The 16566-nt window shown below is 41.1% G+C and overlaps 1 protein-coding gene across 2 annotated transcripts in view; it reads right to left on the bottom strand.

Annotated features, from left to right (window-relative positions):
- The window catches only part of KCNK2 (potassium two pore domain channel subfamily K member 2), a 166923-nt gene extending 151466 nt beyond the window's left edge, over window positions 1-15457 (bottom strand). Inside the window, exon 1 of one of the 2 annotated variants that reach the window (XM_066594460.1) lies at window positions 15265-15457. In XM_066594460.1, coding sequence (XP_066450557.1) covers window positions 15265-15271 — 7 coding nt within the window. In that variant the 5' untranslated portion in view covers window positions 15272-15457. Of the gene's footprint in view, window positions 1-14415; window positions 14503-15264 lie in introns of those variants that run through there. The other variant, XM_066594461.1, reaches the window with a different exon arrangement.
- Between the last annotated feature and the right edge of the window lie 1109 nt (window positions 15458-16566).

Raw genomic sequence — 16566 nt, 5'->3', positions numbered from 1 at the left:
TCAACAAATGATGAGAACCACCTATAGCATTTGAGAAAAGTGTTTCAAACCCTTGTAGATCACGGCCTAAAAATCAAGCCCTACTACACACAAAGGTACTCTATCTCGGGCACATCGTTAGTGCTGAGGGAGTGTATCCTGACCCCGACAAGACAGACACAGTCAGAAATTGGCCCATTCCTAACGCTTCATACTTAATTTCACCCAGGTAGCTGCCCCTCTACGAGAAGTCGTGAGGGGGCACTCCAAAGAAGTCCACAAAAAAACCCTACAAATAAATTGGGAAGAGGAACAAGCCTTTTAGATCCTCAAAGAAAAACTACTTACCCCCCATTTCTACCGTATCCAGATTATACTCTCCCCTTTAATTTATATACAGACGCTAGCTTTAAAGGGCTAGGCGCAGTACTCAGTCAGGTCCAAGAAGGCAAGGAAAGAGTAGTTGCCTATGTTAGTCGCTCACTGAAGGGATCCAAATAAAATGACCAAAACTATAGTTAGAATATCTTGCATTCGTTTGGCTAGTAACTGAAAAATGTAAAGATTACCTAGCAGCTGCAACATCCACCGCCTACACGGATAATAATCCAGTGGCTCATCTAACTTCAGCAAAACCCGGAGCTCCAGAACAAAGGTGGCTCTCCAGACTGGCAAATTTTAATTTCAGTGTTAAATACAGAGTCGAAAAGACCAATACAAACACTACCGCTCTCTCTATGTTACCCAAAGCAATCGACTACTTCCCTGAGGAAAATCAGTAGGAAGAAATAGAAATGCCCAATTTTGCAACCCATCAGGCTCAACAGCATTTTTATTCGTTTACTATGACACTAATTCTCCAGGTGAATCCGGAGATACGCTTCAGAGATGGCTCCTGTTGCAACGGGATAGCAGGACTTTTGGTGAGTTACAAGAACATTTGTTATCTGGAGCTAAGTCTTCTGATGCAGAACTACAATGGCTATGGAGACAAAGAAAAAGACTGTCATGTCCATGTGGCACAAGAGCACCATGCTAAGCACGGGCGCAGGGTGACGTTTACACTTAATACAATAGTAGTACACCTCACAATGCTGGACCGTGAGCACCACTCCAGGAAGATAGAAACCTGTCCCTAACCTAACAGGGAGGTGAAGGATCCCTGCCTGAAAGCGGAGTTGTTGTCCTGATAAGGACAGCCCCACTGTCTTCTTCCTGGGCTCTGACTATCCCTATAGGAACCCCTGGAGAGATGAACTAACACTGCAAAGCAAGACAATAAAGGTAACCAAAACACAACTGACAGGATAAAACAGCACTTATCTGAATAAGGAGCAATTCATCCAGCCCAGAGGAACAGCAAACTCCAACCTCTCCTCCAGAAAACTAAATAAGCAGCAGGGAGTAAAGGGAGGGGTAAGAATATAAAGCTCTCCACACCTGCTGATTAGAAGAGCAACTAGAGAACCACAACCCCAACCCTCTCCCAGGAATGACTAATAGTCAGCATGCAGCATAGAGAGACAGCAACCAGCAGCCTCTGCACATGGTGCATTAACCCTTGTCCTGCATAACAAGGCGACAGGTCTAAGCCTGAATCGAGGCCACCATGCGACAATGCTCTCACGACCAACAAGCCGCACAAAGACTTTTCCTAAAAAGAATCTTATAATCAGGAGTTCTACTGATCCTGCATTCAGAAATCACATTCATCAGATTCTAATTCCTCTCAGAGATGCCAAGCAAGTACTGTTAGCTTACCATGATCAATCCCGTCACTTTGGAGTGTACAAAACAGAAGGTACAATAAGACAGAGGTTGTACTGGATTGGAATGCGCAATGATATTGAGAAATGGTGTCAGGAATGCACTGTTGGTGAAACCTGCAGAAAAGCTAAGAATGACCAAAAGGCTACTCTACACCCCATTGTTGCCACCAAGCCTCTTGAACTTTTAGCAATCGACCATCTCAAAATAGAGACCAGCTCATCCAGCTATAGTTATGTTCTCACTCTCATCGACCACTACACAAAATACGCTCTGGCCGACCCCATAAAAGACTTAACTGTGAAAACTACAGCAGCGTGTGGAAACACTTTATCCTGAACTATGGAGACCCAGATAAAATCTTCTCTGACAGAGGTTCCCCTTTGAATCTCAACTATTTCAAGAGCTATGTGACGTTTATAATTGCAAAAATTTGAGAACTGCAGCGCATCATCCCCAAGGAAATGGATTGTGTGAGAAAGCTAATCAGATCATCTTAGAATTGTTGAAAACCCCTCCTCAGAAACAAAGATCTTATTGGCCAACCTTGTTACCAGAACGAATCTATACATATAACACTCCACACCGCTCAACTGGCTACACACCCTATTATCTCATGTTCGGAGGGCAAGGAAGACTATCAGCTGATCTCAAGCTAGGAATCCAAGTCTCAGATGATACAAATACTATGCCTAAAACAGAATGGGTTCAAGATCAAGATATCATGGATACTAGTCTAGAAGGAGTGCAAGATAAACAATCCAGAGACAATCCAGGTATAGCAACTAAACGCAGGGTAGTGCAAACCACCATTTTCCTCAGAGCCATGTATGGATGTGAAAGCTGGACTGCGAGGGAAGCTGATAGGAGGATTGAAGCATTTGAGCTGCTGTGTATGCCCTGGATGGCGAGAGTAACAAACAGAGAAAGTCCTGAATCATATAAGACCCAAATATATCACTGGAGGGCAAGATGGCCAGGCTCAGACTCACGGAGGACAAGATGGCCAGACTCAGACTCGCGAAGGACAAGATGACCTGGCTCAGACTCACAGAGGACAAGAGGACCGGGCTCAGACTCACGGAGGACAAGATTACTGGGCTCAGACTCACGGAGGACAAGATGACCGGGCTCAGACTCACGGAGGACAAGATGACCGGGCTCAGACTCACGGAGGACAAGATGACCGGGCTCAGACTCACGGAGGACAACATGGCCAGGCTCAGACTCACGGAGGACAAGATGGCCAGGCTCAGACTCACGGAGGACAACATGGCCAGGCTCAGACTTAAGGAGGACAAGATGACCAGGCTCAGACTTACAAAGGACAAGATGGCCAGGCTCAGACTCACGGATTTTGGCCATGTAATGCGAGCAGAGTCACTAGAAAAAAATCTATAATGCTTGGACAGATCAGTGACAAAAAATGACCCAACCGCCAAAGAACACGATGGCCGATACTGTCAGAGCTGATACTGGCATGGATATCACACAACTGAAAGAAGCAAAACCAAAAAAACATGGAGGGAGCTTGCCTTTAGGGTCGCCGAGGGTCGTGAATGACTAAACGGCTAACAACAACAACGTGTGGATTTCACCCTTTGCAATGCACTGTGATAATATGCCAAGATTTAAAATCCATACCACATGTCACTTTCTATGTGGCTGAGGTTTGTCCACCTTGCTGCTACTGTAATAATCTGTGCATTGTCCTTCTGCAAATCTGGACAGAAAATCTGCAGCGTATCTACATGTGAACCTACCCCTAAAGGGTCCATTTAGGATCCTTATTTCAACTTCAGTCCTCAAGTCCCTTCAGCAGGTCATGATTCCAGGATATCCTACAGAGAGAACACCAGCGGCCGTTTCTGAGAGCCGACAATAATGATGTGTCCTGTGCAAACCTGACCTGTTGGGGAGACTCAAGGTCTGGAGCTGAGGAACTATGTGTAAGGGAAGTGCTGTAGCTGCAATTCTCTCCTATATGACGAAGATTCACAAAAAGCGTGAATTTGTGATCACACCTGATCGGGGTGGGGGTGGGGGGATGGGGGGGTTGGCAGAAAAGATTTCCTGAATTCACTCATCTGATGTTCCTTTTCCTGTTCCAAATAAGAGCAGAATTCTAGACATGATGGTATTAAAAATGACGCTCTATAAAAACCCACCCTGCAGGTCATGAGCGCAGCTCCTGAGCAGGAGTCCAGGTTACACCATTTAACCCTTTTTAACCCTTCCATTTGCCTAATCTAGAATGTTTGTCAGTATCCAGGAGCACTGAAAGAAATACTACCTGCACTGTCAGCTGACTCTTAAGGATAAGCTGCTCAGTGTACATGAGGAATAACACCGTTTCTGGTTATTATGTGACTTGTATCCTGTATTTATCACTTGTTTCTCCCTCTGCAGGCTCCAGCTCTAATTGTCAGTTCTCTCTAAGATGAAGGGGGGGATCCTGCTGCTTTGATGTGTCCTACACACTGCACATAAAGAGCACTGCAGATTCTGTTCCCTAATAGAGATGAGCGAGCACGCTCGGATAAGGCAGTTACTCGAACATCGCTCTTCTCGAGTAGCTGCTTACTGGTCCGAGCGTGCTCAAGGGGGCGGCGGGGGGGGGGGAGAGTGAGAGAGATCTCTCTCTTCCCCTGCTACTGCCCATCGCTCACCCCTGCCCCACCGAGCACGCTCGGACCAGTAAGCAGTTATTTAAGAGCGATGCTCGTTTGAGTAACTGCTTTATCCGAGCGTGCTCGCTCATCTCTATTCCCTAACTCTCTGTAGCACACACACCAAAATAACAGCATCATAGCGGACACAAGAGAGCGGTACTGAGCAGTGGAGATGCGATTTAAAAAGCTGTAAGACAGTAAGTTGTTTAATATTATCTGCAGCTGATGAGTCTGTGTGAGTCTCTGCTTCTGTTTCCCTCCTCCCCCTTTTTCTCTCCCTTGATTTCTATGGGTGGCATCACCCTCTTCCACTTCCTGTAAAACCGCCTTGGTGTCTCTGTTACAAGAGACGGACTTCACATGACAACAAACAGTGGACAGCAAACTAGAAGGAAGGGATACAGCTAGTGGTAGCAGTTTAGGTATACTTGTTAAGCATGAAAACATAATTTTAGGTAAATAAAGGGATTTAAACTTTTGCTCATTATTACATTTGCTATTATATTAACACAATTTGTTTCAAAGTACACTGACCCTTTAAAGGTTTTCTCCAGGACTAGAATATTGATGGCCTAAGGTTAGTGGGAGTCCAGTTCCAATACCTCAACAGATTAAATAAGCTATGGTGCTCCAGAGAGTGCTGCTTCCCCTTAATTGTTTATTAAGCACAGTGCCATACTTTTCATAGTGGCTGTGCCAGGTATTGCGGCTCTGTCCCATTCACTTAAATGGAATGGAGTTGCGGGAAGCTGCAATACCGGGCACAGCCACTATGAAAAGTACGGCACTGTGCTTGATAAAGAATAAATCAGTGCTGGTGCTGGAAGTCGGATCCCCAACAACAATCCTTAACAATCCAATATTAATGGCCTTTCCCATGGATGTGCCATCAATATTCTAGTCCTGGAAAACACCATTATCAGTCTGGGAATATGCCAACGTTTGAAATGAGCATTTGTGTTCTTATAGAGGGTGAAAGTCTCTTTCCATATGTGTCAGGTAGTGTGAGGCCCTGTTGGAGAGAGTGTAGTGGCCCAGAACAACATCCTGGCCCCTCCATAAATGTCATACGTTTTGTCTCATGTGGATGCACTTTGCAAAGTGTCATGTCATCTTCTGTGTGTGTGTTGCACAGCTGCAGCGTCTGAAGCATTAACTCTAATAAAATCATTGCATGCCTGTAAATGTATCAGTTTGTCTCGTCACGTGGTACAAATGAGGTTATAAATGTGAGTAATTGAGAGCGGGAAGAGGTCTTCAATCTTGCCTGTGACAGGGTGTTAACACAGAGCCGCATAGAAGCACCTTTAGCTTCCATGTAGGTAAAGATGGACGAAGAAGAGCGATTCCTGTAGAATGTGGAGATCGGAAGAGAGAGAAAGAGAGAGAAAGAGAGGGAGAGAACTACCCCAGTTTTTGGAAACAGGTACCTGTTCACACCACAGACTTTTCCTGTGCGGCCATCCTACGCTAGGATCACCACACAGAGGTACTCTAGTAAGACACCCACGCATCTGCCATTCGGGGAGTATATGGGCTTAGCCTTCCTGAGTAATTGTCTGCCAGAGTGTCTGTGGAGTGACCGCTACCCCCCTTTCCTCCTCCGGAGTGCTCCCAATCCAGGACCGGTGACATACCGATAACGTGGACTGTAGGGCCGTATTGATCCTGTGTATCCCTACCTCTAAGCTTTAACCTGTCAGTACGTAAAGTGAATTGTACCTGCATTACCTGTAAATCAAGTTTATTATTCAAGTAAAAGTTATACCGGGCCCTAACCGGTCCTAGGGACCCGAGGTACTATACATAAGGCCGCCTGCACACGGGCAGAAATCCCGCCGCGGGATTTCCCGCGGGATTTCCGCCACTGAAAGTTTGCATAGGAGTGCATTACAATACGCACTCCTATGCAGACGGCCGCGGTTTGGCCGCGCGAAATCTCGCGCGGCAAACAAACCGCGGCATGTCCTATTTTTGTGCGGGGCACGCACTCACCCGGCCGCTGGCTCTGGTCTGCGCATGCGCCGGCTGCGCGGCAGCCGGCACATGAAAGAGCCGGGGCCGCCAGGCGCGGGTGAGTACGTGCCCCACACAAAAATAGGACATGCCGCGGTTTGTTTGCCGCGCGAGATTTCGCTGCCGGATCCGACCCGCTCGTCTGCAGGCGGCCTAAGTCTCTGTGTTCATTTCTTCGCTGCATAAAATATCGGTGTGTTGGAACGGTGGTGTCATGAGTGATTAGTACTACTACAACCCCCCCATCCCATTTATTGGCATTCCCTGCCAAAGGAGTGTTGAGGCTGGCCTGCGATCCTGCTCCGGCCTTGGCAGCGTGTCATCCCTCCGTGACCAGAGCCTGGAAAGTGCCACTATGAGGAGACAGCACTTATCCCTCCCAGCTCTTCACGTTAGCCAGGTGCCCAGGGTCGCCCCTCTGGAGTGTTGCAAGAGATGGTAGCTGCACTGCTGGTCCCTAGAGCGAGGTGCCAGGCCAAGCTTCGGCTACAAGATAAAGGACACGACTGTCCAACTCAGGTCTCCAGAGTTCATCAGTGAGAAACATGTGAACGTGGCGGATACCCAACGCAACTCCCACCCTGTAAAGAATCACCACTGCAGCCTTTGACATACAAATCCAGTTGTCTGCAGCAGCAACATGTGACGCAGTGATGCTTCAGCCTAGGGAGAGTTGTAGCTGGAGGGTCGCGCCAACCACGTGGTCTACCCATTACTGAGGAAGTTGTTTGCTAGCCCCCTAGCTCCCAAGGGCAGGTGTGATCTCTGCTGAAGCCCCCGTGACCCCAGCCTGAGTCCTGGGAACCCCTCCGCTTTACTCATTCATTCTCTCCCCTATGGAACTGAATGCAAATTATGGAAGAGGTCAAGTGAAAGCACTCATTTCATGACCCCCTAAGTACAGGCCGATGATCGAGCACAAACATTCACATGATCAGCTGACAAACATGCAAACACCAGTTCACGCCTGATTGTGTATTGTACATGGACACAAAATGTTCTCTTGGTGGTGGGTCAGACTCCGACAGCAATTAGTAGAATGGGGGACCCTGAGCATGACCACGACCAAAGCATAGCGGGGGTCAGCACATTGCTACACTGAAGCTCCGTGGGAGTCACACAACCAGTGGTCGGGCCCTTATATGCAGTGGATAGGTTGACAGTGTTTTGGGCTGGAATACCCCTTTAAGACCATTCTCTTACATTGTAATATAAATTCTCTGAGGGTCGCCATCTGTTATCTTGTCAATAAAAATGTTTCTGCTCACTGCAAAACTATGAAGTCTGCACTATGAACAGCTGCGGAGATGCTTATAGATGGAAATCCGGATTTCCAGTCATAAGACGGCAGATATTCGTATTATTAGACAGGGGAGGCGATATAAGAGCACATAGTGATACCTGCTGATTCACGGACAGTATAATGGTGGCCGGTCAGGACCTGGGATGCTCATTACTGACTGAGATGCCTCGGTTAAAACTTATGAACGCGGCCTTTTCTTTCCACGGCCACCTGCTCTCATCCCCTCTATGACCCGCATGACATGACTTCCCTTGCGTTCTACTGAGGACCGTTCATCTTGTAAAATTCTATTAAGGAAAGGGAAATTCATTGCTTAACTTCATAAGCATCACCATGACTTTACGCTGCCTCCTCCTAACCCGAGCCATGACCCAAGTATGACTCTTACAGAGCTGCTCGCCAACCACCGGCATACACAACTCCGGCTTCTACAATTACCGCAATATACAAAACACTGAACTACCAGCAAAAACACAAGTAAGAGCAAAGAACATAAGAACATAGAATTATAGAATGACTGAACAAAACTGGTCCCAGGCAGAACGTGGGAACTCCAAGAACTGAGGTCCATTACAGCAAAAACCCAGTTAGACTTGATATTCAGTAGGATATCAGGAAAATACAAATACTTTCTGTAGCATAAGGGAAAAAGACCAAACACACCAGAGTAACTCCAATTTATCAATTTCCTGTACGTGAAATATGTGAAGAGTTGAGAACAGAATAGTCATCAACATTACCGACCGTAAATATAGGAGACACGGAAAATACATTTTGAAGACGAAGGATAGACTTCATGTTCTCTGGACCCAGGTTAAAACTTTCATCTGTGCTCATTAAAATATATGGGTATATACGGGTAATATACTGTAACTACCATAATATAACTACTATAATACTGCCCCCTATGTACAAGAATATAACTACTATAATACTGCCCTCCTATGTATAAGAATATAACTACTATAATACTGCCCCCTATGTACAAGAATATAACTACTATAATACTGCCCCTATGTACAAGAATATAACTACTATAATACTGCCCCCTATGTACAAGAATATAACTAATATAATACTGCTCCCTGTGTACAAGAATATAACTACTATAATACTGCCCCCTATGTACAAGAATATAACTACTATAATACTGCCCCCTATGTACAAGAATATAACTACTATAATACTGCCCCCTATGTACAAGAATATAACTACTATAATACTGCCCCCTATGTACAAGAATATAACTACTATAATAATGCCTCCTATGTACAAGAATATAATATAATACTGCTCCCTATGTACAAGAATATAACTACTATAATACTGCCCCTATGTACAAGAATATAACTACTATAATACTGTCCCCTATGTAATAGAATAAAACTACTATAATACTGCCTCCCTATGTACAATAATATAACTACTATAATACTGCTCCTATGTACAAGAATATAACTACTATAATACTGCCTCCTATGTACAAGAATATAACTAGTATAATATTGCCCCTTATGTACAAGAATATAACTACTATAATACTGCCCCCTATGTACAAGAATATAACTACTATAATACTGCCTTCTATGTACAAGAATATAACTACTATAATACTGTCCCCTATGTACAAGAATATAACTACTATAATGCTGCCTTCTATGTACAAGAATATAACTACTCTAATACTGCTCCTATGTACAAGAATATAACTACTATAATACTGCCTCCTATGTACAAGAATATAACTACTATAATACTGCCCCCTATGTACAAGAATATAACTACTATAATACTGCCTCCTATGTACAAGAATATACCTACTATAATACTGACCCCTATGTAAAAGAATATAACTACTACAATACTGCCTCCTATGTACAAGAATATAACTACTATAATACTGCTCCTATGTACAAGAATATAACTACTATAATACTGCCTCCTATGTACAAGAATATAACTACTATAATACTGCCTCCTATGTACAAGAATATAACTACTATAATACTGCTCCTATGTACAAGAATATAACTACTATAATACTGCCTCCTATGTACAAGAATATAACTACTATAATACTGACCCCTATGTAAAAGAATATAACTACTATAATACTGCTCCTATGTACAAGAATATAACTACTATAATACTGCTCCCTATGTACAAGAATATAACTACTACAATACTGCCTCCTATGTACAAGAATATAACTACTATAATACTGCTCCTATGTACAAGAATATAACTACTATAATACTGGCCCACTATGTACAAGAATATAACTACTATAATACTGCCTCCTATGTACAAGAATATAACTACTATAATACTGCCCCCTATGTACAAGAATATAACTACTATAATACTGCCCCCTATGTACAAGAATATAACTACTATAATACTGCCCCCTATGTACAAGAATATAACTAGTATAATATTTCCCCCTATGTACAAGAATATAACTACTATAATACTGTCCCCTATGTACAAGAATATAACTACTATAATACTGCTCCCTATGTACAAGAATATAACTACTATAATGCTGCCCCCTACGTACAAGAATATAACTAGTATAATATTGCCCCCTATGTACAAGAATATAACTACTATAATACTGTCCCCTATGTACAAGAATATAACTACTATAATACTGCTCCCTATGTACAAGAATATAACTACTATAATACTGCCCCTATGTACAAGAATATAACTACTATAATACTGTCCCCTATGTAATAGAATAAAACTACTATAATACTGCCTCCCTATGTACAATAATATAACTACTATAATACTGCTCCTATGTACAAGAATATAACTACTATAATACTGCCTCATATGTACAGGAATATAACTACTATAATACTGCCTCCTATGTACAAGAATATAACTACTATAATACTGCCCCCCTATGTACAAGAATAAAACTACTATAATACTGCCCCCTATGTACAAGAATATAACTACTATAATACTGCCTCATATGTACAGGAATATAACAACTATAATACTGCCTCCTATGTACAAGAATATAACTACTATAATACTGCCCCCCTATGGACAAGAATACATCTACTATAATACTGCCTCCTATGTACAAGAATATAACTACTATAATACTGCCCCTTATGTACAAGAATATAACTACTATAATACTGCCCCTTATGTACAAGAATATAACTACTATAATACTGCTCTCTATGTACAAGAATATAACTACTATAATACTGCCTCCTATGTACAAGAATATATCTAGTATAATACTGCCCCCTATGTACAAGAATATAACTACTATAATACTGCCCCTATGTACAAGAATATAACTACTATAATACTGCCCCCTATGTACAAGAATATAACTACTCTAATACTGCCTCCTATGTACAGGAATATAACTACTATAATACTGCCCCTATGTACAAGTATATAACTACTATAATACTGCCCCCTATGTACAAGAAAATAACTACTATAATACTTCCTCCTATGTACAGGAATATAACTACTATAATACTGCCCCTATGTACAAGAATATAACTACTATAATACTGCCCTCCATGTACAAGAATATAACTACTGTAATACTGCCCCCTATGTACAAGAATATAACTACTATAATACTGCCCCCTATGTACAAGAATATAACTACTATAATTCTGCCCCTATGTACAAGAATATAACTACTATAATACTGCCCCCTATGTACAAAAATATAACTACTATAATACTGCTCCTATGTACAAGAAAATAACTACTAAAATACTGCTCCCATGTACAAGAATATAACTACTTTAATACTGCCTCCTATGTACAAGAGTATAACTACTATAATACTGCTCCTATGCACAAGAATAAAACTACTATAATACTGCTCCCTATGTACAAGAATATAACTACTATAATACTGCTCTCTATGTACAAGAATATAACTACTATAATACTGCTCTCTATGTACAAGAATATAACTAATATAATACTGCTCCCTATGTACAAGAATATAACTACAATAATACTGCCACTATGTACCAGAATAAAACTACTATAGTACTGCCTCCTATGTACAAGAATATAACTACAATAATACTGCCTCCTATGTACAAGAATATAACTACTATAATACTGCCTCCTATGTACAGGAATATAACTACTATAATACTGCCCTCCATGTACAAGAATATAACTACTGTAATACTGCCCCCTATGTACACGAATATAACTACTATAATACTGCCCCCTATGTACAAGAATATAACTACTATAATACTGCCCCTATGTACAAGAATATAACTACTATAATACTGCCCCCTATGTACAAGAATATAAGTCCTAAAATACTGCTCCCATGTACAAGATTATAACTACTATAATACTGCCCCCTATGTACAAGAATATAACTACTAAAATACTGCTCCCATGTACAAGAATATAACTACTATAATACTGCCACTATGTACCAGATTAAAACTACTATAATACTGCTCCCTATGTACAAGAATATAACTACAATAATACTGCCCCTATGTACAAGAATATAACTACTATAATACTGCCCCCTAGGTAGAAGAATATAACTATTATAATACTGCCCCTATGTACAAGACTATAACTACTATAATACTGCCCCCTATGTACAAGAATATAACTACTCTAATACTGCCTCCTATGTACAGGAATATAACTACTATAATACTGCCCCTATGTACAAGTATATAACTACTATAATACTGCCCCCTATGTACAAGAAAATAACTACTATAATACTTCCTCCTATGTACAGGAATATAACTACTATAATACTGCCCCTATGTACAAGAATATAACTACTATAATACTGCCCTCCATGTACAAGAATATAACTACTGTAATACTGCCCCCTATGTACAAGAATATAATTACTATAATACTGCCCCCTATGTACAAGAATATAACTACTATAATTCTGCCCCTATGTACAAGAATATAACTACTATAATACTGCCCCCTATGTACAAAAATATAACTACTATAATACTGCTCCTATGTACAAGAAAATAACTACTAAAATACTGCTCCCATGTACAAGAATATAACTACTTTAATACTGCCTCCTATGTACAAGAGTATAACTACTATAATACTGCTCCTATGCACAAGAATAAAACTACTATAATACTGCTCCCTATGTACAAGAATATAACTACTATAATACTGCTCTCTATGTACAAGAATATAACTACTATAATACTGCTCTCTATGTACAAGAATATAACTAATATAATACTGCTCCCTATGTACAAGAATATAACTACAATAATACTGCCACTATGTACCAGAATAAAACTACTATAGTACTGCCTCCTATGTACAAGAATATAACTACAATAATACTGCCTCCTATGTACAAGAATATAACTACTATAATACTGCCTCCTATGTACAGGAATATAACTACTATAATACTGCCCTCCATGTACAAGAATATAACTACTGTAATACTGCCCCCTATGTACACGAATATAACTACTATAATACTGCCCCCTATGTACAAGAATATAACTACTATAATACTGCCCCTATGTACAAGAATATAACTACTATAATACTGCTCCCTATGTACAAGAATATAAGTCCTAAAATACTGCTCCCATGTACAAGATTATAACTACTATAATACTGCCCCCTATGTACAAGAATATAACTACTAAAATACTGCTCCCATGTACAAGAATATAACTACTATAATACTGCCACTATGTACCAGATTAAAACTACTATAATACTGCTCCCTATGTACAAGAATATAACTACAATAATACTGCCCCTATGTACAAGAATATAACTACTATAATACTGCCCCCTAGGTAGAAGAATATAACTACTATAATACTGCCTCCTATGTACAAAAATATAACTACTATAATATTGCTCTTGTGTACAAGAATATAACTACTATAATACTGCCCCCTATGTACAAGAATATAACTACTATAATACTGCCCCCTATGTACAAGAATATATCTAGTATAATACTGCCCCTATGTACAAGAATATAACTACTATAATACTGCCCCCTATGTACAAGAATATAACTACTATAATACTGCTCCCTATGTACAAGAATATAACTACTATAATACTGCCCCCTATGTACAAGAATATAACTACTATAATACTGCTCTTGTGTACAAGAATATAACTACTATAATACTGCCCCCTATGTACAAGAATATAACTACTATAATACTGCCTCCTATGTACAAGAATATAACTACTATAATACTGCCCCCTATGTACAAGAAAATAACTACTATAATACTGCTCCCTATGTACAAGAATATAACTACTATAATACTGCCCCCTATGTACAAGAATATAACTACTATAATACTGCCTCCTATGTACAATTATATAAATACTATAATTTTGCGCCTTCTTTACAAGAATATATCTACTGTAATACTCCTACTATGTGCAGGGATAGATAGATAGGAGATAGATAGATAGATAGATAGATAGATAGATAGATAGATAGATAGATAGATAGATAGATAGATAGATTGAAACGTGTAACATAGATCCATTTGTAGGTAGATTGATAGCTTGATGGATTGATTGGTTGATCACATTTTGTAGATTATGTCAGTCACTTTATGCTCCTCTAAGTAACAGGCAGCAATTAATCGAGTTTGAAATCACATTACTGTACAGATGTTGCGTCCCCCAGCAGCCCTTGCAGCCCCTGCAGCAGCTCTCCATTAGCACATGCTTCATTCTAAGCTTTCATTGCTCTCGGAAATCTCCTTCTGTATGATACTGATTGCTGATAATACAGGGGGCGAATCTCCTGCCTCTCCAGATCCCTCATACACGACTCTGCATTATGGAAGGATCTTCTAGCTGCCTCCTCCTTCTTCTAACATCTGAATTTTTCAGCAAGTATCCCAGATGCTCATTATTCCAGCACATAGTCACACAATGCAAATCCTACACACCCTCCATATCCATGCAAGTCCAGCTGGTAGAATAGTCTCATCTGCTGCCTACACCTTCAACAAACAGCATGTTACAAAGGAGTCAAAAAGCATTAAGCAGTAAGCATTAAACAAGCAAGAAGCCAAAGTGTAAAATGCAACAGCAACCTGCTGTTAAAAGCTCATATATGATGTGTGTATAAGGGGCTGGCAGTGCAGGAGTTAAATCCTGTTCAGCATTGTTGCACTGGTTTATAAAGAAACCATAGATCTGGTGTACAGTAACAGTATGTATAGAGAAAGGGCACGAAGGGGTTAAGCCCTATTCACTGTAGAATGGAAACATTGTTGCAATTGTTTACATTCTAGTATTGAAATTTGTAAACAAGCCCTATCGTCTTATGAATTCTGATACAAAAGTAACAATGTGATACAATGGGCACGCAGTATATGACAACCTGTAGCTCCAAATTTAGCCCAGGACACGTGGTGTTCTATCTGCTACTTGTAGTTCCCCAATAGATGCCACTATAGATACATTCAGTTGTCATTATATGGTCTAGACTGCACTTACTTTTCATTTCCAGGCTCTTGGCAGGTTCTTCTCTGGGAAGCAAGGCATTGTTTGATTGTTGCTATTGCTTCAACAACAGGAGACTGTATACAGAAATCACCAGAAGAGACGGTATATAAAGAGTCCACGGAGTGCTGACTGCAAAGAGACAGAGATGCTGGAGGAGAGAGAGAGAGGAGTCCAGGAGCAGCTACTGTGGAGAGTCAGGGGATGTGGAGGATGATGATTATTGGGAGGGAGGAGGCAGATCCAAGGGGATCTGGAGAAGAGACTGGTGTGAATGAGACTACAAAGAGCAAGCTGAGCATTCGCTGAGAAGGAGAGAGAGGAGAGGAGGCAGGTGCAGGGAGACAGAGGCAGGAGATAAGAGAGAAGCCCTGAGAATCAGCACCTGCTTGCCTGCTCCCTGCACTGTAGTCATGCACTGCCAGACTCTCACTCCCCTACAAGGTGCAAAGTGACAGTGTGACTGGCTGCTCCCCCTGGGGATGTGTTAGTGAGTCCCGGATTCCTCATTGCATTGCATGTGATAATAAGAAATGACAGACGATAAATGAATGTGTTTAACTTATTGTGCAAGTGAAATTACAATGCAAGGGAAATTCTGTGCATTTGCCACAGATTTCACCCATCAGAAAGTGATATGGGAAGTCTCATCCAGATGGCATGTGGGATACATGCTGCATATTTCCCAACACAGATTTACATGCTGAAAATATAGTATTCAGTATCTTACACAGTAGTGGCAGCAAAATGAAGGGGATTTAGGCTATATTTACATGGGCAATCTTCCTGTGTGAGTTTTCTGAATTGCAAGACGCACAAAACTCGCATGGAAACAGCCCATTATTTGCAATTGGTCTATAAACATGTGAATCATAGAATCGTAGACCGGTGGAGTTGGAAGGGACCTTAGGGGTCATCGGGTCCAACCCCCTGCTGAGTGCAAGATTTACTAAATCATCCCAGACAGATATTTGTCCAGCCTTTGTTTGAACACTTCCATTGAAGGAAAACTCACCACCTCCCGTGGTAACCTGTTCCACTCATTGATCCCCTCACTGTCTAATATGTAATCTGTGTCTCCTCCCTTTCAGTTTCATCCCATTGCTTCTAGTCTTTCCTTGTACAGATGAGAATAGGGCTAATCCCTCTGCACTGTGACAGCCCTTCAGATATTTGTAGACAGCTATTAAGTCTCCTCTCAGCCTTCTCTTCTGCAAGCTAAACATTCCCAGATCCTGTAACCGTTCCTCATAGGACATGATTTGCAGACCGCTCACGATCTTGGTAACTCTTCCC

This window comes from Eleutherodactylus coqui, chromosome 3 (genome assembly GCF_035609145.1).
Source record: "Eleutherodactylus coqui strain aEleCoq1 chromosome 3, aEleCoq1.hap1, whole genome shotgun sequence".
Taxonomy (NCBI): Eukaryota; Metazoa; Chordata; class Amphibia; order Anura; family Eleutherodactylidae; genus Eleutherodactylus; species Eleutherodactylus coqui.
Note: the sequence above shows the minus strand (reverse complement) of the source record. Positions and strands in the feature narration are given on the sequence as shown.